Genomic DNA, 22,596 nt, shown 5'->3' on the forward strand with positions numbered 1-22,596 from the left:
GGGCTGCGGTGACAGGTACCGGTACAGGCAGGGCTGCGGTGACAGGTACCGGTACAGGCAGGGGTGCAGTGACAGGTACCGCTCCAGGCCGGGCTGCGGTGACAGGTACCGCTCCAGGCAGGGCTGCGGTGCCAGGTACCGCTCCAGGCCCGGCTGCAGGCCGGGCTGCGGTGACAGGTACCGGTACAGGCAGGGCTGCGGTGCCAGGTACCGCTCCAGGCAGGGCTGAGGTGCCAGGTACAGCTCCAGGCCCGGCTGCAGGCAGGGCTGCGGTGCCAGCGCCGTGTCCGGGCCCGTCCCGCCGTGAGGGCCCGTCCCGCCGTGTCCGGGCCCGTCCCGCCGTGAGGGCCCGTCCCGCCGTGAGGGCCCGTCCCGCCGTGAGGGCCCGGCCGCCGCCGCCGCGGCTCCCGGGCCGCGCCTGAGGCGCCAGCGGCTCCGCGGGGCGGAGCCTCCGTTTGAACTCAAACCGCCCTCGCCGCTCCCCATTGGCTCCGCTGCGCGTCGCGCGCCGCCCCCTCCGCCAATCAGAGGCCACCGCGCTCCTTTTCGAATGCTCAACGGTCAGCGCGCTGCGTTCGTGTCTGCTTCCGCCGATCCGGCCCGGGGTAAAGCTAAAAGAGTCCCTCTGCCCGGTGCCGCCGGGCGCGGCCCCGCGGGCTCGGTGCTGTCCCGCCGCGTGCCTGCTGCCGGCAGGCGCGGGCCGGTGGCGGCGGCTCCCGCTCCGTCCGTCTGCGCCGTTCCCGGGGGCTCCGTTTGGGTGCCTGGCGGAGAGATACACCGGGGCAGAAGGTGGGGGGCGCGGTGCGAGGGCTCGGGGGCCGGCGCGCGCGCGCGGGAAGGGCTCAGTCGGCGTCGCGCCGTGCCGGGAGCGCGGCGGGGGCGCGTCGGCCGCCGCCACACGGGGCCCCTCAGCGGCCGCCAGCGCTCCAGCAGACCCAGGTACGGGTGGGCTAGCGGGAAGGGGCGTAGGGCCGGGGGGACGCGGCTTTGGGGTGCCGGGTGCCGCCAGGAGGACTTGGGCTGCCTGACACCCCGCTTCGCTGGCCGCAGTGTGGCTCTAGCCCCCTGCCATGGTGGCCGTTGCTCCCTTCTCCCCCGGTGTTTACCTGTCCTGTCCCCGCCGGTGGCTGTGACCGCCAGAAGGCCGGGCTTATAAATTCCTGCTTCTGCAGCTCTTGTGGCTTTTTTGGCTTGTGGGAGCTGGTGGCTGCCGTGGGCAGGGCGCTCTCGGTGCAGGACATCGAGTGTTTGCGTGCCCTAAACTCCCAGGGACTGCCGGGCTCCCCTCCAGGTTGTGTCTTCTTGTCACCAAGTGTTTTATCGCGTGAAACCCACCCAAAAATTCCATGGCAGCCTCTCTCAACTGCATTTGATTGCCTTGTTTTACCTTGCTGCGTTCAAATAGAGGGTTAATAAAGATGCTTCTCGGAGGATCGCTTGTGGTAATCGTATTTATACCTTAAGTGATGCATTATATGGAAATATATGAAAGGGTATCTTTTTGAGCTGTGCGTTTGGGGTTTTTATGCCACTTCGGTGCTGTTCCTGCTTCTGTCGTGCTCTGTGCACGATCGCGACAGAGCTCAGGGGGTGCCCAATTTCCAGCCCCTTCCCAGCCGTAGGGCTTTTATAAGGTATAAAGAGGTTGAAAGATTGAAAGATTCCGATTTAGGTGAAGAGGAGTGAGTTTTTAAGTTGTTTATAGGACAAGATCTGTGTTGGTCCTGAGCCTTTGTAACGTTATGATGGGTAACAAAAACTTCCTGAATACCAGAAATAGTCTGACAATTCATATAAACACAATCCCAGTTTTTACATGAAGAAACACCTATAAACAGCACGGAGATTCTTCTGCTGTCTATTGCAAAATTATCTCGTCTCTGGAACAAAATAAAGCATAAAAATTTACATCCATTTTCTCTCATAAACGTGTAAATCATAATTAGGATGAGTAATCTGGGTGTTTTTTATAGGTAAGTTTCCTTACGTTTGAAGATGCCACGCTACGGGACAATCGTTGTCATTAAAAGGAATGGGACTGATGGAATTGTTTTTCCACTCACCTCAACTTCTTGTTTATTTGGAAGGTGAGAATTTGTTTGCATACATTGAAATAATGAGTGTTTTCCTGCAGATCGGGTCTTTTAATGCTTATTTGCAAAAATGAATGTGTATTTAGGAATGGTGTACAGAGGAGGGAAGGTGATACTGGACTAAGGTTAATGTAAGAGTAGAAAGTTGAACTTTATTTTATTACTGCTTTTTGTCCTTTCCTTGCCAGAACTACTTTTCTTGACTGATAGATTTTAAGTTTCTGGCCACAGGAAATCAGGGGAAAGGATTAAAAGTGATAAGACCAACAGCAAGTTAAAAGCATTAGAGATTAGCTTAAGAAAAGGACAGAAAGGAAAGGTCTGTACATTTAAAAACACGTTTGAACTCACTAATAACTTTTAAGAAGGTAGAAGTGGTTCTGCAGGTGAGACCAGGGGTCCAGTTACCTGTTTGCAGCCTCAGATCAGAAATGTAAGCCTGAGAATGACTTTAACAGCTGATCTTGTCTAAAAATATTCTACAAGTCTCAGGAAACTCTGGAAGCAAGTGAATCCCATAGCACCAGCTGTGCTGTAGCTGTGGCTCAGCTTGTGATCTGCTTTTTTCACAATTTGGGTGTTTCCCTGTTTTTCTGATCTCTGTTCTCTGATGCTGGACGAGTGTGAGCTGCTATTTTTTGCCAATTTAAAAAAACTTAGCTAGTAAATTTTTCTTCAAATTAGAGACATCATGCTGCTGTACCATTAGTAACTAAAATGCTGGGAAATGCCCTAATTGTCCCAGTGTTTTGTGTGAAACTGAACCTGTGTTTTGCCCCCAGGAAAACAGAATGTGACATCCGCATGCGGCTGCCCTGGGTGTCCAACGAGCACTGCAAAATCGAGATCAATGAGAACAAGGAGGTGAGACCCTGATGTTTCACTGAGCTATGCATTGCCTGGCTGCATCTCAGCAGGTCACTCACGGTTTTGTTTGATTTTTAGGCAGTCCTGACTAATTTAAGCTCAGTGAACCCCACGCAGCTGAACGGGGCTTGCTTTGAGCAGCCTGTTCCCCTGAAGCATGGAGATGTGTTAACCATTATTGATCGTTCTTTCAGGTGAGTGCCAGGGCCAAGCCCTTTAGTTATTTGATTCCAGAGTGGGAATTAATGAAGTTTAGTTCATATTTCTCTACAGAGTCTTACAGGGCCTCATCAGAAGGCAGGATTGCCTAAAGTTATCTTTTTATCGCTTATATTACATTAAGCTAAATCAATAAATATAGAATTTTTTAGAGAGATCATTCTGATTTTCTTTCAGGAGCTGTCCATTTTAGGGGGAAATTTAAAGTGGTTTTAAGTTGCTAAAGCCTTTCAAATGGAGTTGTGTGCATTGTTGGGAGAGGACAACTATTCCTAGGTCATTCCTCTTAATAATCAGAATTGAGTCATCAATTATTTGACAAAAAATGGTATTTTTAAATATTTTTTCAGGTTTGAATATCCTCTGCAATCAACACCGAAAAAGAGGCATTCCAGGTCTCCAAAAGATGAAACTCTGCAGGTAATTTTGTGGCTGTGGGTTTTTAATTTACAAATATATTGGTACAAGTGCCATGTTTTTCTGTTTCCTTGTTCTGTTTTCTTATTAAAAGAAATTATACTTTTCTTATTAAAAGTAACTTTTCAGCCCTAAACTGCCTTTCTGTCTGAAAATACAAATAAACACTTTCAGATAAATAATTTTTAAAACTTAGTTATTTTTAGAATAAATTTTAGTCAAAATTTTGTCACTTTTTGGTAATAAATAATTAATAATTCATGATGTTACTAAGACAGAGCTATAAATCTTCCACTGGGTTTGGTAAGAAGGTGAGATTCAAGTGTTTTTGTTCTTATTTTACAGCTGCTTTGACAGCTCAGAATTTAAATAATACAACAAGATAAACTTCTCCTCTCTAGGGTTTCAAATGTATTGGCCAATGTTAAATATTGAGAAGTTCAAGGATTTAATTTGAATACTTTAAAGCTTGTTTAGGGACAGTGCATATTCTCCTATAAATAGGGTTTTTTCAATGTAGAATGGAAAGCTGAAGTATAAAATATTTGTTGCTCTGCTGTAATGTTGTACAAATTTACAGGTTCTTCATGTTCAGCAGGTGGCAGAAGTGGAATTATTACACAAACAAACTCCAGGAGCTAAAAGTCTTGGTGCTTCAGGTTGGTGCTCATTTTATGAGGGCTTTGTGTGCTTTTGTCCCCTTAACTGCATTTATTATTGGCATTAGAATTATAGCAAAGTTAAAAGAAGAGGGAAAAGGCATTTTAAGACTTTCCAATCTGAGTATATCTTCCTGTATCAGTGATTATCTCGTCATGAATGCTGTGAATTGAGCTTAGACATTAAAATTTACCTTGAACTGCTCTGCTGACCCACGGCTATTCCTTTTTTAAGCAAATATTGCATTATCTTATGCATTCTTTCCTAATGAAAAATTGAAACAAGTGTAATTTTGGAGGTACATGGTATATATTGAAATAATTGTTTGATCTGTTTCCTGTTGAATCAGAACAATCCAGAACTGCTAATTCTGGGTAATTATAACCCACAGACTGGTTAAATGTCAGGACTTCACCTTCCCATCCTTCTGATTTTCAGAGAAGGCTCTTTATTATAATTTCTGACTGATTTTTTTTTCTAATGCAAAAAATCCCAGCTGCTTTCAAGTGTTCCTTTCAGTAGATCCTGGTTGACCAGGAAGATCTTTACTGACCAGGATCTTCCCCCTTGGGAAGGAAAATAAGGAATTTTTAATCTGTATTTATGGAATTTTTATTTGTAGTTCTGCAATTTTGAAGTAACTCAGTGTCTGTATTTTTGTTTTGCTTTCTTTGTAGATAATGCTGAGTGTGAAGAAAAAAATGCCAATGAAAATAAACAAACTCCAGAGGAAAATCTTCCTGGAGCTTTCCCTGTCAAACTCCAAACACCCAAATCTTTACAGAGAATTCATCATGTTCTTAAAAAGCAAAATGAAATGTCTCCCTTTAGTAAACTCTATGAAAGTGTGAAAAATGAGCTGAAAGTGGGAAAACCTCTCCACAGGAGAAGTGCCTCTCAGCAAGCTGCAAAAGAAGACCCTGGAAGTGTTCTGCCAGAACCACGTGCTCCCATTTCATCCCTGAGTTGTCTTTTGGATCTGGGCAGCCTGGCTAAAGGAAAGGAAACAGGCAGGATGGGAAATACTGAAAAATGTGTAATTGTGAGAAGAGAAGAAGAAAACGGCCCAGGGTTTAACCAGCTGTCAGCTGGGGGAAGAACTCCCAGGAGGAGTTTCACCAGGAGTACTCGAGCTCCCATTTCAAAGGAGGTGTCAGGAGATACCAGTCAGAGTCCATTGCAGGATCCGAAGGAATTAAGGACACCAGGCAGATCCAGAGGTGCTGCAGTTACACCCACACCCAGCAAGGAGAAGCAGAGGAACTCCCTGGTTTTGCTGGAGCAGTGCTCCATAGAAAGGTTGGAGTGTCCAGCTCAAGGGACAGTGTGCAGCCCCAGAAGCTGCAGTGGTGCTGAAGGAGGTCCATGTGTGCTGAGCACACCAACGCCCAGGAGGAAGAGTCCTCGGTCTCTTTTTGTGTCACCTCCCAAAGAAACCACTGCAATGAATCCTGGAAATCCTGACGCTCCAAAGACCCCACGGCGTGGGTCGTTGAAACTGAAGTCACTTCCAGAAATCCCAGTTGGAGCTCCAAGGGTAGATCCAGAGTGCAGAATTGATAACACACAACTGCCTTTGCCAGAAGACAAATGCCTAAAGCAAAGACGAAACAGCAAACAACAAACACCAGGAAAACCTGTCCAAGAAGTGCTGAAAGAAATCTGGGATCAGGCAGACCTGGATAACTCGAAGGTGGGACATTGTGAAACCCCTACCTCTCTCTCTAATTCCAAGAGTCCCAGAAGAAGCAGCAGGGAAAGTAAAGAATTCCTGGACAAAAATGCCAATTCAGAGGCATTGGCTACAGATGGGGTGTTGGCATCTCCTGCTGGTCAGACACCTGGAAGGAAAAGGGGAAGGCCAAGGAGCTCTGGAGTCCTGGCTGAAACAGCCCTGGAGACAAACACTGCTCAGGAACAGCACGAATCAGGCAGAAAAGCCAGTGGAACTCCAGCAGAGCTGGCCATGGACAGGTGTCCCCAAAAACAGGACTTGGAAGATGCCAGTGCTACGAGACCTCGGAGAACATCAGCCAAGAGGAGATCTCCTGGAAGTGCTGCTGAGCTGAGAGACACTGAGCCTGCCTCAGAAACCACAACTTTTGGCCTCTTGCATGGAGAAGACTCAGGTAAATACATTGGATTCCCTGCCTTTTTTTTTTTTTTTGTATTAGAGAAATTTTGTAGCGCTTTCCTAAGAATTCTCCTGCCTCAGTAAAATGTGGAACCAATTATTGACACTAATTGTCAAATATTTATCACAGAGTTACATTTGACCTTAACAATACACAATACGTATAAAATACCCTGGATTAAATCTATTTCCCTTTAGGGTAAGTTTCTCTGGGTTTGTTTCCAACTTTGAAATGCACAAGGAAAGGTTAAAATGCTGCCTTGGATTCTTGGATATCTAAAAATCGTTTCAATTGTTCTTTTCAGGCAAGACAAAAAGAGTCTCTCAGAAGAGGAAAAGTGGTGAAATGCTCCCTCAGACTTTGGGCAAAAGAAAGAGAGTGTCCTTTGGTGGTCATCTGAGTCCCGAACTCTTTGATAAAAGTTTGCCTCCCAACTCTCCCCTGAAAAGAGGAGCTCTTCCTGCCAGGCAGAGTTTGCCCTGTGGAAACTCTCCTCGGGCTGTGCTCAAAAAGGCTCAGGGCTTGAAGCACTTGATAGATCAGGTAAATGTCGAGAGTAATCAAGTTGCTGAGTCCATTACTGTGATCAGAATTTATAAATTCTATTATATATGTATTTATTTTACTATTTATTAATTCAAAATTAGTAGTAATCCTTGTGTGATGCATGCTGGTGTCACTCATGAGTGTTTGGGGATGCTCAAAGAATCATCAGCAAAACCAGGTTTACTATAAAGTGAAAGTACAACCAAGTTCATTGGCAAGGTCACTGCTACTTACTGGATGGGTAAAACACACAAGGAAAAATCAGGCTCAAAATTTAAAATCAATCAATCTGAAAATGTAACTGACATAAAATGATTTAATTGGTGGCTGGGGATGGATGGCAAGGAAGGGTGGGAAGGTGTGAGGATCAAAAGTAAGGTAAACCCTCCAGCCAAACTTAGCCCAGACTTGATCAACCGTTTAGGAATCATTTCCTGTATCATTCCTGAAAAAGTAAAATCCAAGTCTCAGGCAGGGTTTGCCTGGACAGATGACTTCATTACAAAGAAGGAAAAATCCTCCATTCACTAATGTATTTTTTTTTTTCACCAGGAAGAAAAAACATCACCCAAAAGCTCCCCAGCCCAGCAGCCCCCAGGTGCCTCATCCCCTGTCTCAACACCCAAAATCCCTTCAGGCTCTGCAGCCCCCTTCAGGAAAGGGCGTTTCTCCATCTCCCAGCCCTCCACAACATTCCCAATTGCAGAGGAGAAGGATGCTGGCACAGAGCACATGGACCCAGAGGGAAAGAGTGGTGTCCAAGGGAAAACCCTAAAATCTGCTTCTGCTGCCCAAGATGCCAAAGCCAAGTCAGCCAGAGGTGCCCAGCTGGCTTTGAAGGGCTCTGCCATGAAGAGCAGAGGTGGGGCTGTGGCTATTATCAGTGCCAAGAGAAGAAGTGGTGCCTCCAGTGCCAATTTATTAGGTTGGTTTCAACAGTTAATTTTTAGTACTCACTTTCATGCTTTAAAATACAGGAACCACACTGGACAAGGCTTGTTTTGTTATGCAGAAGCCACCAAATAATTGATGAATTTTCTGAAATCTGCTGGCCTTGTTGGAAGTGCAGGGTGATGCATTTTTCCATTCATAAAGCAAATTCATTAAAGCATCTATATACCTAATTAAAGACAAATATTAATGTTCAGAAGTTTAAAAATGGTAAAATTAACATTCTCTTTGCAAGGTTAGGGTCATGATCTTTAAAATCTGTCAAGTAATGTTAATGAACTAAACAATGTTTTTCACATCAGTTTTGTTGTGAAAAACTTAACATTTTATAGCAATGGAGCTTCGCTTTGGTTATTTTGTGCCTTCTTTTTTATACCAGGATCACAAACTTTGTCCAGAAATTGGGCTGTATTTAACTACTCAAAGTGGTACATAACTGAGAGAAATAAAAAATAGGCTCATAACTGGGTGTTACTTTCAAATCTTCAAAATTTTCAGTGTTGAGCACTGATTTGAAATAGTTTTGACAGCATTGGAAACTGTAATAGGGGAGTTCTGGTTTTTCAGGTTTTGGCTTTTGAATAAACTTTGAAGCAGGGTGTATTTGTCACCTGTTGTCATCAGTTAAATCAGTTTGACAAAGTCAAATTCCCCATTCACCCAGAAATTTTTATTACTTTATTATTCTGTCCATTTTAATGGCAGCAGAGCTCTTGACAAATATCAGTGGCATTCCATTTCTCACCACCTCTTTGTAATGTGCTTTTTAATATCATGGCATCAATTCCTTCTGTAATATGTAAAGAACATCACAGCTCTTAAAAATTTTAGGTACAAAATAAAACTGTTTCCAGTGCTTTTTTCAGATAATTTCCTGGATGCTTGGCATTTTTCTCTGCATCCTGCACACCCTGGCAATGTCAGCTTTTCAAAGTTGTTTTTATTTACAGACTGACATAGCAATTCTGACAAGAGAATAACAACATCCTTTTCTTGGATGGAAAAGGAACAGCATTCCCCTTTTTATCTCTGTTTTAAAAGTAATTTCTTTTATATGATCCCTGTGTTCTGATAGCTTTTTTTTCCTGAAGTAAACAAGGCAGGTGTCCTACAACTTCCAGCTTCATTTATTCCACAGCTGTAATTCCCTGCTCCCGCTGCTGTGTACAGAATGATGCCGTGCTGAAGGTAACCGTGCTCTGGGAATTTTGGGAGTGTGTCACAAGGAGAAGGTGATAGAAGAAAAATTATGGGAAGTCTGTGTAGATCTAAATTCAGGATAAATAACTGAAATTCCTCAGGAAGGTGGCGAAAGAAACTTCACTTAGAAACAATTCCTTTTCTGTTGTTAAATCTCACCAGAGTAAAGCTCATCTGTAATGAACGAGGCTGAAAGGCTCATGGCAAGTTTCTTTTGGGAAAAATTAGTTCCTTCCAAAAGAGAGAGAAAGGAATTGGGTCAGTGTTCAGTTGTAGGATCTGAGCTGTGTCTGACACTGTGTGAAGCTCATTGTTTTGGTGTGGAAAGCCGCACTGGCTACTTGGAGTGTTCTTAAACTTGAGCTGAAATGAGGTTTTCAAATTGAGAATATTTCAGAGAATACTTCAGGTGTTATCAGATAATAACAACCACTTTCCTCTGCCAGAGTGCAGAAAATGTGTTGGAATCATAAAGAAATCATTGTGAACTTCCATTTACACAGCTGAGAGTTAAATTGGTTCTTTCTTATTTTCTTCTAGTTGCAAAATCTTGGGCAGAAGTGGTAAAATTGGGGGTTGCAAGACCACAGCCAAAGACTGCTAAAAAAAGTGTCCGTAAAGGAAGAGCTCTGAAGAGGATAAACCACCCACCAAAGGTATCCTTTTCTTTTTTGTGTTTCTTTGTTTTATTTTCTTGCATAACAGCAAAGCAGCTTGGATGGATTTTGATCAAGAAGCGAGCTCTTGGTGTGATGTAAAATGGGAGTTTTTGTCTCCCACAGCTTGTGGGAAATAGAGGTTTGTACAACAGGAATCACAGAGTTATTAAGGTTGGAAAAGACCTCCAAGATCTTGGAATCCAACCTCTGATCCTAAAAATCAGCCAGGACCTGCCTTTCCTAAACTCAGGCTGGCCCTTGCTGGCACTGGACATCCTCCAGCCTTCTGGAGCCTCCCAGTTAACCATGGCTGATGATAAGTTACGGAAGGAGCTTGGCCGCTGCTTCCACCATGAAGCTTAGTTTATTTTTTTTTCCTCTGCAGACTCCAGAGAAGAAAATAAAAGGTCACTTCAGCACAGGTCATGCAGAATCGCCTGCTACCATAGTTGTAGGTAGAGCTTATTCCACTACAGTCGGGTCAGCTGGACACGTCCCTAAAGTGGTAAAAAATCCCAAGCTGAAGCTAAACATGGATATGGATGAAAGTTTCACAGGTGAGATTTCAAAGCTTGTTTCTTCATCTGCCCACTGTGCAGTTCTTTTGTCAAAACACCTGCTCATTTCCCCAAATATCTTTTTATCTTTAGGAGTGCCTGAAATGTTCCAAACTCCAGAAAATCAGGGAGGAAGAACATTTCCTTTGGCTGCTTCTGAGAATGCTGATGTTACACCACCATGGGCTTCAGGGGACATTTCTGACTTGCACACTCCTGAGGAATCTGGTATGTTTGGTATTTTAAAAAAAGAATATTTAGGTATATTATGGGTTAGCAGCAGTCTCAGCGTAGGCAGACTGAGGTGAAGCATCCAGCAACCCATGAAAGGAACCATTGAGATTTATCAGGTATTAAAAGAAAATGTAATTTCTGATTTTCAGTTAATTTCTGAGTAGGATATTTTATTATTCATTCTATTTGGTATGGAAATTCAAGCTGCTGATGAGTTGCTTCAGACACTGAATGCCTGATGCATGTGTTTGGATTTTGATTTCTGGAAGGGTATATTTTAATTTGATTTTTTTTATTATGCAGCAATTAAAATGCTTGAATTTTCTGCTTAATTTATTTTCCAAATGACATAAGTCTACTGCTTATTTCAGGAGAGATGATGGTGTCACCATTAAATAATTCAGATGCTTCAGAGCAGAAGCAAGAGAGTCCAGGCATATTCCACCTTCTGAGAGAGGAGTCATCTCCATCTATGTTTGATGAAATAGCCACAAAAACTCCTGAAAAAAGAAAAGCTATGCACAAAGGTACTGTGGATAGATTGGCAATAATTCCAGAAAAAACAGCATCTCTGGTGAAATCAGGAAGTAAAAGGAGGACTCCAAAGCACAAGTTGGAGCCAGTTGAGGTCATGTCAAGCAAAAGGAAGATTTTAAGGACCCCTGAGCAAAGGTCAGAACCAGGCGAGGTTTTGTCAGGTATCAAGAGACTCATGAAGACTCCAAGGCAGAAGCCTGAGCCTACAGAGGTTTTGTCAGGCATCCAACAGCTCTTGAAGACCCCAAAGCAGAAGTTGGAACCTGTAGAGGTTTTGTCAGGCATCAAGCAGCTCTTGAAGACCCCAAAGCAGAAGTTGGAACCTGTAGAGGTTTTGTCAGGCATCAAGCAGCTCTTGAAGACCCCAAAGCAGAAGTTGGAACCTGTAGAGGTTTTGTCAGGCATCAAGCAGCTCTTGAAGACCCCAAAGCAGAAATTGGAACCTGTAGAGGTTTTGTCAGGCATCAAAGAGCTCTTGAAGACCCCAAAGCAGAAGTCGGAGGCTGTAGAGGTTCTCTCAGGCATCAGAGAGCTCATGAAGACCCCAAAGCAGAAGTCGGAGGCTGTAGAGGTTCTCTCAGGCATCAGAGAGCTCTTGAAGACCCCAAAGCAGAAGTCGGAGGCTGTAGAGGTTCTCTCAGGCATCAGAGAGCTCATGAAAACCCCAAAGCAGAAGTTGGAGCCTGTAGAGGTTCTCTCAGGCATCAGAGAGCTCATGAAAACCCCAGAGCAGAAGTTGGAGCCTGTAGAGGTTCTCTCAGGCATCCAACAGCTTTTGAAGACCCCAAAGCAGAAATTGGAGCCTGTAGAGGTTTTGTCAGGCATCAAGCAGCTATTGAAGACCCCAAAGCAGAAATTGGAGCCTGTAGAGGTTTTGTCAGGCATCAAAGAGCTCATGAAGACCCCAAAGCAGAAATTGGAACCTGTAGAGGTTCTCTCAGGCATCAAAGAGCTCTTGAAGACCCCAAAGCAGAAGTTGGAGCCTGTAGAGGCTTTGTCAGGCATCAAGCATCTCATGAGGACCCCACGGCGGAAGCCAGAGTCAGTGGAGGATCTGTCAGGCATTAAGCAGCTCCTGAGGACCCCAAAGCAAGAGCTGGAACCACTGACAGATGAAATTGCCTTGAAGAGGTTGCTGGAGACTCCAGTAGAGAGCAGGGAAGCTGTAAAAGCTGTGGCAGGTGTGACTTCAGCCAAGAAAACCCCAAAGCTGAAATCCCAACCTGTGGAAGACATGGTTGGGATCCACCGCATTTTCCAGACACCAAAGGAAAAGGTAGAGCCCGTAGAAAACATGTTTGGAATTAGCAGATTGATGAAGTCTCCTAAAGAGAAATATCAACCAGTTGAGGATTTTGTGGGGCTGCAAAGGCTCATGGCAGAACCCAAGCAGAAATCTTCTGATTCTGAGGTGGACTATGCTGGAGTGACTGAAATGTTTGGTACCCCGGAGGAAATGAAGGTAAAATACTTCAACTTTTGGAAAGGATGTTTTTAGACTTTGAAATCTGTGGTTGAAATGAATTTAGACTTCCTAGTATGACATTTTGTATCTTGCAACATTTTTTAGGGACAGCTGCATTTGTGTGTGTTAAAATGTGTTTATTTGAAAGGACCTATCACAAATGAGTTTTTTAAGGTTAATATCATTAAAAACAGGTTTAATATAAAAGTGATAAGCTTAATATTAAAGTAACATTCCCAGCATCTCATTCACCTTTCCACACTGACTATTACTGTTAAAAGTGAAGTTCTCCTATCAGTGGGTCAGGCTTCGTGATGTCTGTGCCCAGCCTGGTTTGTTCTGGTGCTGCTTTTTATTGTGAGAAGAACCTTGATCTTCAGTGGAGATGTGCTGCCAATCACTGCCAGTATAATTTTCTGAAAAAATTACTGTGATTCTCATATTCCATAGATAAAATGCTGAATATCCCTGAGCTTAGTGCTTAGAACTACAATAAAGCACTACAGGACACTCAGTTTCTCTTCAATACCCCAAATTCCCTTTGAGCACTTCTTTAGGCACTTCTCAACCACTCCACGATGTTGTCTTTCACTTTAGATGGCAAGAATTGAATTTGCTATGTTTGTGAGTTTATATATCAGATCAATGCATTTATAAGACTAATAGATTTAATTTGTAAAGAAAAGGGTTTGACAAGCATTTTTATAAATACTGCTGTACATTCATCTGGTATTGGTTGGCTCCATAAGTTCCTGTCCTGTCTGACATGCATTTATTGGTTACTTTTTATTCCTTTAGGTCAGATCAGTAAATGTTATGGATTCTCAGGGAGAAATTGGTTCTAATTCCAGTCATAAACATGGTAAGCACAAATATTTTGCTTAGAGGAATAATGAATATATAAAATCATAAATGTTACCGTGAAGTTCAAACCTTGTTTAAACCTCTCTCAGTGAGCCCAGCTATTTCATGAGCTAAGATATTTTTTCCCTTTGACCTATTCAAATAAATTAAACAACTTCAGTCAGAAGCCTGGCCTTTAATCTAGGAATTGGTTAAATATTTCTTTATTTATTGGTTAAATATTTATTTATTATTTCTTATATTTCTTTATTTATTTATTCCTCACAGCCTCTGTGAGGAAAATGGAAATACACAGATACTTTGGTCAGGCACAGGAATGTCTAATTTTTGTTTGTGCTCTTATCCTGCTCTAGAAAAGAGAGGAAAAGTTTCCCAAGGTGAAGATTCTCAACAGAAGAACTCAACTGGTGAAGAGCAGCCTACCCAGAGACCCAGAAGGGGCAGATCCAGGATGGCTGTACCTCCTGCTGCAGCAAAGCCAAGTGAAAATGGTGTGAGTTTAAAGGAGTTGCAGAGTCCTGACACCCAAGAGGAGATGGGAGTGATCACACCTGAAAAGAAGGGAAGAGGAAGGAGGACAAAGCGTTGCATACAAGTTGTTCCAAAGTGCCCTGATGAGGAAGGGCTTGACATTGTTTCATCTGTGGAACCACCTGGAGCTGCTCAGAGACCAGGGAGAGGTAAAAGGAAAGAGCTGAAGAAGTTAATACATCCAAATGAAAATCTGGAGTCTTGTGTTGAAGATTCCTCAGTGCTACAAAAAGCACCTGCAAATACCAAACAGAGTTTGCAGGACTGTGGCATCAATGAAACTGAAGATGATCCAGGCACAAAGACAGGACCTGGGAACATTCAGAGTGAAATTTGTCAGCTGCAAACAGATTTAAATGATCCTGATAGCAAAACTATTGACAGTGGGATAGAGGACAGTGAAGAAGTGCTCTTGTCACCAAGGAGGAGGCGCAGAGGAGTGGAGAACACGGAACCAGTGATTCCACCAAAAAGAAGTAGACAAGCAAGGAATGACCAAAGTAAAGCAGCTTCTCCAGGAGGCCTTCGTGGAACAACCAGAAAGCTTCGTAAAGACCCATCCCCAAAGGTTTCACAAAGACAGGAACAGGCTTGTGACAATGCTCCTGAGGCTGTCACAGCACAAGAATCTGAAAATGGCACTAAACTTGAACTAAAGGCAACAGAGAGAAGAGTTAAGTCTTTAAGAAGTACTAGAAACAGAAAGCACTCAGCTGAAATCAAAGCAGATGCTTGTGGGGTCGCACTTGAAAATCCACAAAACATTCAGAAAACTGAGGGAACATCAACTGAAACTGATGCTGAAACGCAATCCCACGTGGAAAATGAGATTAAAGGATCTCAGGGATGTGAAACAGAAAATGCTCAGGAAAATACAACAGAGGCAGCTCGAAGATTAAAGGCAGAGTCACCTTCTGCAGAGACAAACAAAATGCTAGTCAGTGCTCAGAACATGGAAGCAAACAGGACTAGAAACAGGAGAGGCAAAAAAGACTCTTTGGAGCAAAAAGCTGATGAATTTACTGAAAATGTGAACAGCCTAAAACCAGTTACTCCCAAATTTAAATCAGAAACAGAAGTGGATGAATCTTCTCTCCAGGATTCCGTGGGCTCTGTTTGTGTCAATGCAGCCCAAGCCAGGAAGGAGCAGCCCAGCCCAGGTGGTGCATCAGTCCCTGCTGCAGACAGTGCCAGGCCTGCTCAGGGCAGTCAAAGGAGGACAAGAAATGAACAGAGAATACTTAAAGCAAAGCAAACTGAAATCCTGCAGGGGAGTCCAGCACAAAGAAATACAGTGATGTGTAGTAGAGGAAGAGGTAAAAAAGTTAATTTTCAGCTTGAAGAAGGCAGTTCCAAAGCAATTGAAGGAAAAAGTTTACCTGAGGCTGATGAAGGGATGACTGACAAAGATAATCAGCGTGAGAATTCTGAAAATCCTTCTTCACAGGGAAGGAGGGGCAGGAGAAAGCAACTTGACTCCATCCCACAAAAAACTAGTCCTGCCTTTATGGAAAAACAAGCATTAAGTGCAGATCATAGGAAAGATGAGGCTGTTGTACAAGAGCCAGGATCAGCTTTGGAAGCTGCTCCCTCTTCAGCAGAGGACAATCCACCGAGGCGGGGGAGGAGGCGTGAGGTGACTGCAGCATCACAGACCAGATCTCCTTCTGTCAGAACAAGACGTGGGCTGCTGCAAGGTGATGCTAAAAAGATTGCAGAGAGAGAAGAGGAAAATCCAGCTCTGAGTAATAAAACTTTACAGGCAAAAGTGAATGCACCAGCAAGGGACAGAAGGAAAAAGATGGATTCAGCAGCAGAGGCAAGAAGTTCAACTCCTCTCCAGAGAAAATGTGGCTTGTCAGAGACTAAAGATGAGGGTACTCAAGAAGAACAAAGTGTGCCTTTGGAAGCAGTGTCCTGTGCAGAGGAGAAGCCACCAGGAAGGGGCAGAAGGAAAGAAACTGCTCTGGCACCCCACACAACCAGTTCCATCTCTCTTCGAGGGAAACGCGGGTTGCTGGCGGGTGATGGAGAAGAAGCTCCCAAAGGAGAGCAGAATGTTCCCTTAGAAACTTGTGATCCATCTGGAAAAGAAAATCGACTGAGAAGAGGCAGGAGGAAGGAAATCGCCCCCTTGATAGAAGCCAGAAGTTCTATTCAGGGAAACCAGGTCCTGTCAAAACAAAGTGGTAGGAAAAATAACAGTAAGGAAGCTAAACAGAATTTGGACAATTCTTCTCAAGAAAATACAGAGCTTGTAAAAGAGAGCTCAAGGCAAGCGACCATTTCACTGGCTCTTAGTCCCACCTCACTTCAGGGTTTGTCAGAAGATGGTAAAGACAGAATTCCTGAAGAACAAAGTAAACTTTTGGATGTAGCTCCACCTGCAAAAGAAAATCCATCAAGAGTGGGCAGGAAGAAAACAGCTTCTTCCACTTCTGAAGAAGCAATTTCCACTTCTCTCAGGGGAAAACCCGACCTGCCCAGAGGCAGAGGTCAGAAGAGGATTCTTAAAGGACATGAAGATGCATCTCCAGAAAATAATCCATGCCAGGGAAGAACAAGGCAGTTGAGAAATAATAGGAGGAAGGTGGAAGTCCCATTGGAGGCAGCTACTTCTACTCCCCATAAAAGCAGTGACTTGCCAGAAAATGGCAACACTCTGGGAACTCGGGGTTTGAGTGGAGCATCCACTGGTTCTGAAGAGAATCAGTCTGGAAAAGGCCAGGAGGGTGACCCTGCTCCACAGGCAGCCCCCACCTCTCGCAGAAGGAAGTGCCACCTGCCAGCAGAGGAGGTGGCACCCAAAAAATTAAAATCAGGTGAGGCAAGGCTTGGCTTTCTCTTCTCTAAGGTTGGCCGAGTTTGTGTAGATACAACAGTCGTGTGCAGAGCTCTGTGGGCTGCTGATGTGGATCACAGAATCATGGGATTGTTTAGGTTGGAAAAGATCTGAGATCCCAGCTCCCTCAGCTGCTCCTGGGGCTCCAGCCCCTTCCCCAGCTCCATTCCCTTCCCTGGTCACACTCCAGCTCCTTCACATCCCTCCTGGGCTGAGGGACCCAAACTGGCCATGGCACTGGAGGTGCCTCCCCAGTCACTGCCCTGGCCCTGCTGCCACCTAAAATATTCCCTGGAATTTTCAGCTTGACTTTAAAAATCCCAATTAGAAAATATTATCAAATGAATGCCTTGAAGTAGAAATGACAGCAGCTCTAGAACTACAGCAAGGAACTGCCTGCCATAAAACCTCCTCTGTTCTCATTTTTGCAGGACTTTGGTGTTGGTCCTGTTTTAGTTTTACATATCAGTGGAAGGCATTTTAGCTAAAATGGCAGCTAATTGGTTTTGGTGCTCTCATTAATGTTAACCTACTTTCAGAAATAGCTGTAAATCCTCAGGGATCTAACTTAAAGGATATTGGATGTGCAGAAGTGTGGGGTTGGTATCTGGTTTGTTGAATTCAGAGAGGTAATCTTTGGAATGTTGTCATTGGGGACATTTCCTTTCAAAACAATGTAGGTGAAGATGGAATTTTGTGGGAAATGTTTGATGATACAAATTGACATTTTTCCATGTGCAAATAGGGAATGATGAAAATGGGTCTCTCCAAAGAGGAAGAAGAAACAAAACTAAACTTGGAGAAGAGGATGCAAGGGCAGCTCAGATCACTGGAGGGATGGAGAAGAGGACAAGATCAAGCACAAGAACAAGGAAATAGCCTTAAGAGTCCCAGAAGCAGTTTTTAAATCAATTCAGTAATTCCAATTATAGGATTTTTTAATGTGAATTGATTTGCACTCTGATTTTAAGCTCATATTTTTGGTAATTCTATGGTTGCTTTACAAAATTCATTTCTTAATGTGTCTCCAGATAGAAGGTAGATATTTCTTTAGTAGCTTTGCCAACGTGTGGTGGTTTCTAAACCATGGGGTGCTTGTGCAAAGCTGCAAACATAAATTACTTTTTGTCTTACCAGTGTTTCTCTCCTTTTTCCTGTTGATCAGTACAACAATCAGGAAGCCATAAAATGCTATTGCTATTTTCTGCTAACATTTTCCTATGCTTAAGTTTTATTTTTCATTGGAGTTCTGTAAATATTCTTTTTTTAAAAAATATAGTTGTATTAGCAGAAGTATTATGGTAAATTTTTAATAAGGTTTTTTTTAAAGAATAAATCTGAATTGGAAAGTGCGGATTTTGAAGTCATTAAACTTGGAAACAATTTGGTACTCGTGTGGTTTTTTTTTGTTTTAAGAATGCTTAAGCATATAATGGCTGCTGTCTTACAAGTTCATTTCTAAGGTTCATCCTCTGGTTGATGTGGTTTGCAGACAGAATTTTTAGGACCTTTTACAGATACTTTGTCTTCAAGGCTGGGGGCTTCTTAAATGCAGAAACTGAGAAAATTCAGCCTGGGCATCAAACTTGTGTGCAGTTTTTAGACCTGACTTAAAGTCCTTTGTTTATGTGGTGTGTGAGGAGTTGGGGATGTTTTTGCAGCAGAGCATTTGGAATTGGAGCTGTTCAGGTTGGAAAAGACCCCTAAAATCCAAACCTCGGATCTGATATAATGTTATGATTTTCTTTTTTTAATTTAGATTGGATATTTTTGCTTCTTTGTTTTTTATCATGTGGAATGTGCTGTACTTATATCCACAGAAGGTTTTTATTGAATTATAATGCATTTTTTTTTTAAATTACATAATTCTAGTGTGGAAATTCCAGTCTATCCATACATCCAGGGTTGCTCCATCCCAGGTGCAGAATCTGGTATTTTCCCTTGAACTTCACATGGTTAAATATGAGAAGTGGAATATATTATGGTGAGGGGTCTTTTGGTTTGGTTTGGGTTTTTTTATGGGTTTTTTTTTATGTTTTTTTTTTAACTGTTTACCAATCATGACATTCATAAAACTTTAGCCCTGAAGTCTCAGAGGAAAGCAAATGTTACCATCTCCCCTAAAATCAAAACTGTCTCCTCTGTGTAAGCAGTGCCAATGCCATGGCTGGGAAAAACAGGGATCCACAGGAATATTTTTCTGGTTCTAAGAAGCTGTTTGGGCTTTTTCCTCCAGTCTCTGATCTGTCACTTTTGGGTTTGGTCCTAGTTCAAATCTAACAAAAGCTCAGCTCAGATGAAATGCCTCAATTCTCTTCCAGAGCTGGGGTTTCTCCCCAGGATGGAATCTGTGGATAAACTAAACTTGAGCAACATCTCCTGAAGTAAATTTTCCTTCTCCAGTACTAAAAAATCAGGGATTGTCTCCTCCTGTCATTGCCACTTTCCCAGGTGCCTCACTGGAGTTGGTCTCAAGACTGGGAAGGAATCCTGGTCAGTGTCCTCCAAGGTGGGCAGAGTCTCTCCCTCAGGAATGTGTCCCACTCCTGGAGGAATTGGAGAGATCTCCAAAGCCAGATCCCAGCTTCTGTAACGCCAGCGGCACGCACGTCCTGTGGAGGTCTCTGAAGGTCCAGAAGTGTTTGGTGAAGAGATGGACCAGGCAGGATGGGAATTCCCAAAGCAAAGTTCATTTGTGGAAGTCCCTCAGAAAGTGATGTTGTGCCAGTTTTGGGAGTGTTCTACAGCCAGCCAGGGAAAACAGCAGTGGAAGGTATGTGCCTGGTGCATTTTATTGTACATAAACCTGGGTTTGGTTGTGGGGACGCTGCAGCCACCCAGGCCAGGGCTTGCTCACTGTCCAGGACCTTTCCAGAGGAGATTTACTCCGTGCTCTTTTGTAGAACTGGTATTTGATATGAATTCCTGTTGATTCAAATTTGATAAAGATGTATTTTATTTTATAGGCAGCTCCAGTTCCACTCAGAAAATTTGAAACTGCGAATCTACCTCAAGGTAGATAATTCAGAGGAAGAGCTGAGAAATCTTTTACCTGAGGGGTCAGCCAAAGAAACAAATCTTCTCTTTGCTCGAGGAAAATTTCCAAATTATCTTCTCTTTAATTTCTGTCGCGTTACATCTTCATTGTTGGTTGTGTGGCAGCACAAATTAAAAAAAAAAAAAAAAAAGGAAATGGTAGGAAAATTTCATTGCAAACTTTCTGCATTGTCAGTCTTTTTTAATCTGGGCAGATGGTTTTAAGGAAAGAAGAAAAGGAATGGGACATGAATAAAATCAGGAAGCAGAGGTTTCTCTTAGTTATCCATGATGCTTGCATTTACAAGTTGCTGGGTATAGATATAACTATATAGGTATATGTTTTTATGTCTATGCATTTATTTAAAGGTAATTTCTCCAGTAATTTTGAAGGAATAGTAAAGAAGAATAAGTATTTTAAGTTTTGTGTAAATATAGTGAGCTGCCTGTTGATGATATTTAATCTCAGTCTCATTTAGGTAAAAACTTCTCCAAAGCCATCGAGTCCAACCCCAGCACTTCCAAGGCCACCATTCTCCCATGTCCCCAAATGCCACATCCTCATGGCTTTTAAATCCCTGCAGAGTATTTATTATTTAAGCAGGAGCATTATTTTTCCAGAGGTTTAGGTTTGAACCTCCTTTTGATGGCATTGTCACTGCTGTGCTGTCAATTGTCACCGTTCCCTGTGGGGACCTTCATCTATCCTCTAAATTTCATCTCCACACTTATTAAAAATAGATGGACTTTCTGCTTCCACTACATAAATAAGGTTGAAAAATCAACTTGATTGTCACAGAGAGTTTCAAAACCTTCAAAACTTCCTGACAACAAAACTGGATTTTAATATTTCAGCCCTGCCTTGCCATCAATGCCACAGCCCTGCCTGTTCCTGACAGTCTCTTTCATATCCAATTTCCTTCCAGACTTCTTGGCTTGAAAGAGTTCCTTGACAGCAAGACAAGCTGCTTAATTACATGAAATATGGAAAGAAAATTCTCCTTGGTTTGAATTTTGCACCTTTTAATTTGTCTTTCCATGGCATTCCTCCCCTGCCTTGACCCAGAGGTGTGATGCTGTTTTGGGAGAGCAGTTGTTAACCTTGGAGCCGAGCTGTAAACACCCCCAGAATTTTGGGAAATTCTGTAATTTCCCAAAGGCTGGGCTCTGACGGAGACAATTCTCAGAGATTAACAGAGAGCAGGTAATTGATGATCTTTGAGGACATTGTCTCCATAGATTCCCACTCCAGCTTCCTTCCCTGTTCCTTTAGAATATAATTTATGGTTGGGACTCAGAGGAGGTCTCAAAAAAAAAAAAAAAAAAAATCCTGGAGACAGGTGGGAACTCCCACCCTTTAAAAAATTCCATGTGAGGTTCCCTGCCACTCCAAAAGTTATAATTAGTGAATATTCTCAGGTTTGCAAACAGAGGCTGGAATTTGTGGATAAACTAAACTTGAGGAACATCTCCGGAAGTAAATTTTCCTTTGGTAGTACTAAAAAAGGTAATGAAAACTCAACTGGAAATTAAATATCAGGGGTGTGGGGTCATCTGGGAACTTTTGATGGTGCTCAGGGCAGATATTTTTATCTTTACTTTTATTTTTATGGCTGTGAGTGGCAGATAGGTCAGGACTTGTCAGCCTGTGACAAACAATGGACATTAACACTAAAAATTGGGAAAAATCAGTGTATTTGAAAGCTAAAACCCCAATCCCATTCTATCTTCAGCATTATAAATTTCCCTTTTTTATTTTAAGGAATTAAGCAAATTATCCAGATTATTTTTTTCTGCAGAAGGGCTTTTTAAATTCCAGTAGAATGCAGGATTGTGCATGGCTAAAATACACACTTGTAATCCCAAAGTTTGATAGCCACAACTTTTATAGGACACATGGCAGAAAGAGTAAAACTTCCTACTGTATTTCACTGAAAATATCAGTTTATCAAGAGACCTGCAGCCAGAGTTTGGAATTAAGGGTGGGATACCATAAAACCATGAAAGGAATGCTTCAATACCCACTCACTGCTGGCTTTGAGCAGCATCATTCAGATCACCTTGCCCAGGAAATATCTGCAGCCAAAGCCAGAAGAAATCAAAGCACTTTGAGGCAAATATTCCTGTGTCTCTGTGTATTAGGGAAGAAACACTGGCAAAAAAAATCAGTGTTTTTAACACTACTTGTAGTGCTGCTTATATAGTTATCTGAATAAAGTTACTGCATTTTAACATTTGTTTTATTCAGCTACAAAAATCTTGCCAGAAAGTTTCTCGTGGCTTGTTTTCCCTCCTAAAATTGGATAGATATTTAAAACAAAACCTGTGTGAGAGCAGTTTCACTCCTCAGTGTTCATTTAGCGATTAAAAATCCCTCTTTTGACTTCAGCGGTTTAAAATCTGCTGATGCAAATCCTTCAACACAAATTTCCCAGCTCCAGGAGAGATCTGGACAAAGTGAACTGCAGCACTTTGAAATAGGAGTTTAATCCAGTTTAACTCAAGTTTAAACTCAAGTTTCAACCTGGACAGACACAATAATTTGTTGGCTTGGAGCTGTTCTCTGTTCTGGTGGGACATGAAACTTGTTAATAATAAATTGCCGCTCTTTCATGAAAAAAAACTTATGATTTCCAGAAAAATACCATTTTTTGCTATTTGTGGCAGGAGATCAAAGGACTGCACAGCTTTGCAGCCATCTGAAAAGTGAAAGTTTATTTCTAAGTTTCTCAATTTAATTCTAAGCAAAAGTTTATTTTAAAAATGAATTTAATGTTAATATT

General features: G+C 42.7%; 1 protein-coding gene across 7 annotated transcripts; it reads left to right on the forward strand.

The window, feature by feature from the left end:
- The first annotated feature begins 535 nt into the window (after positions 1-535).
- Positions 536-18,162, forward strand: MKI67 (marker of proliferation Ki-67). Of its 7 annotated transcripts, XM_068198346.1 has the most exons (16): positions 814-939; positions 1,974-2,087; positions 2,876-2,957; positions 3,039-3,154; positions 3,530-3,599; positions 4,177-4,255; positions 4,934-6,385; positions 6,696-6,934; positions 7,490-7,862; positions 9,629-9,744; positions 10,133-10,304; positions 10,398-10,532; positions 10,910-12,537; positions 13,339-13,402; positions 13,758-16,757; positions 17,523-18,162. In XM_068198346.1, the coding sequence occupies exons 2-16, from the start codon at positions 1,996-1,998 to the stop codon at positions 17,654-17,656; spliced, it is 7,752 nt and encodes a 2,583-aa protein (XP_068054447.1). In that variant the 5' UTR covers positions 814-939; positions 1,974-1,995; the 3' UTR covers positions 17,657-18,162. The 7 variants fall into 7 exon arrangements, with proteins under 7 accessions (XP_068054441.1, XP_068054442.1, XP_068054443.1 ...); XM_068198340.1 differs by lacking the exon at positions 1,974-2,087 and having other exon boundaries at positions 536-939; XM_068198341.1 differs by lacking the exon at positions 1,974-2,087 and having other exon boundaries at positions 536-939; positions 4,192-4,255.
- Positions 18,163-22,596: the final 4,434 nt, after the last annotated feature.

This window comes from Anomalospiza imberbis, chromosome 8 (assembly GCF_031753505.1).
Source record: "Anomalospiza imberbis isolate Cuckoo-Finch-1a 21T00152 chromosome 8, ASM3175350v1, whole genome shotgun sequence".
NCBI classification, from domain to species: domain Eukaryota; kingdom Metazoa; phylum Chordata; class Aves; order Passeriformes; family Viduidae; genus Anomalospiza; species Anomalospiza imberbis.

Bases quoted from the DNA above. Each gene is read 5' to 3' on its own strand.
- MKI67 (XM_068198340.1), top strand. From the start codon at position 551: ATGCTCAACGGTCAGCGCGCTGCGTTCGTGTCTGCTTCCGCCGATCCG. The intron at 940-2,875 runs GTACGGGTGGGC...TTTTGCCCCCAG, and splicing joins CAGCGCTCCAGCAGACCCAG to GAAAACAGAATGTGACATCC. The intron at 12,538-13,338 runs GTAAAATACTTC...TTATTCCTTTAG, and splicing joins GTACCCCGGAGGAAATGAAG to GTCAGATCAGTAAATGTTAT.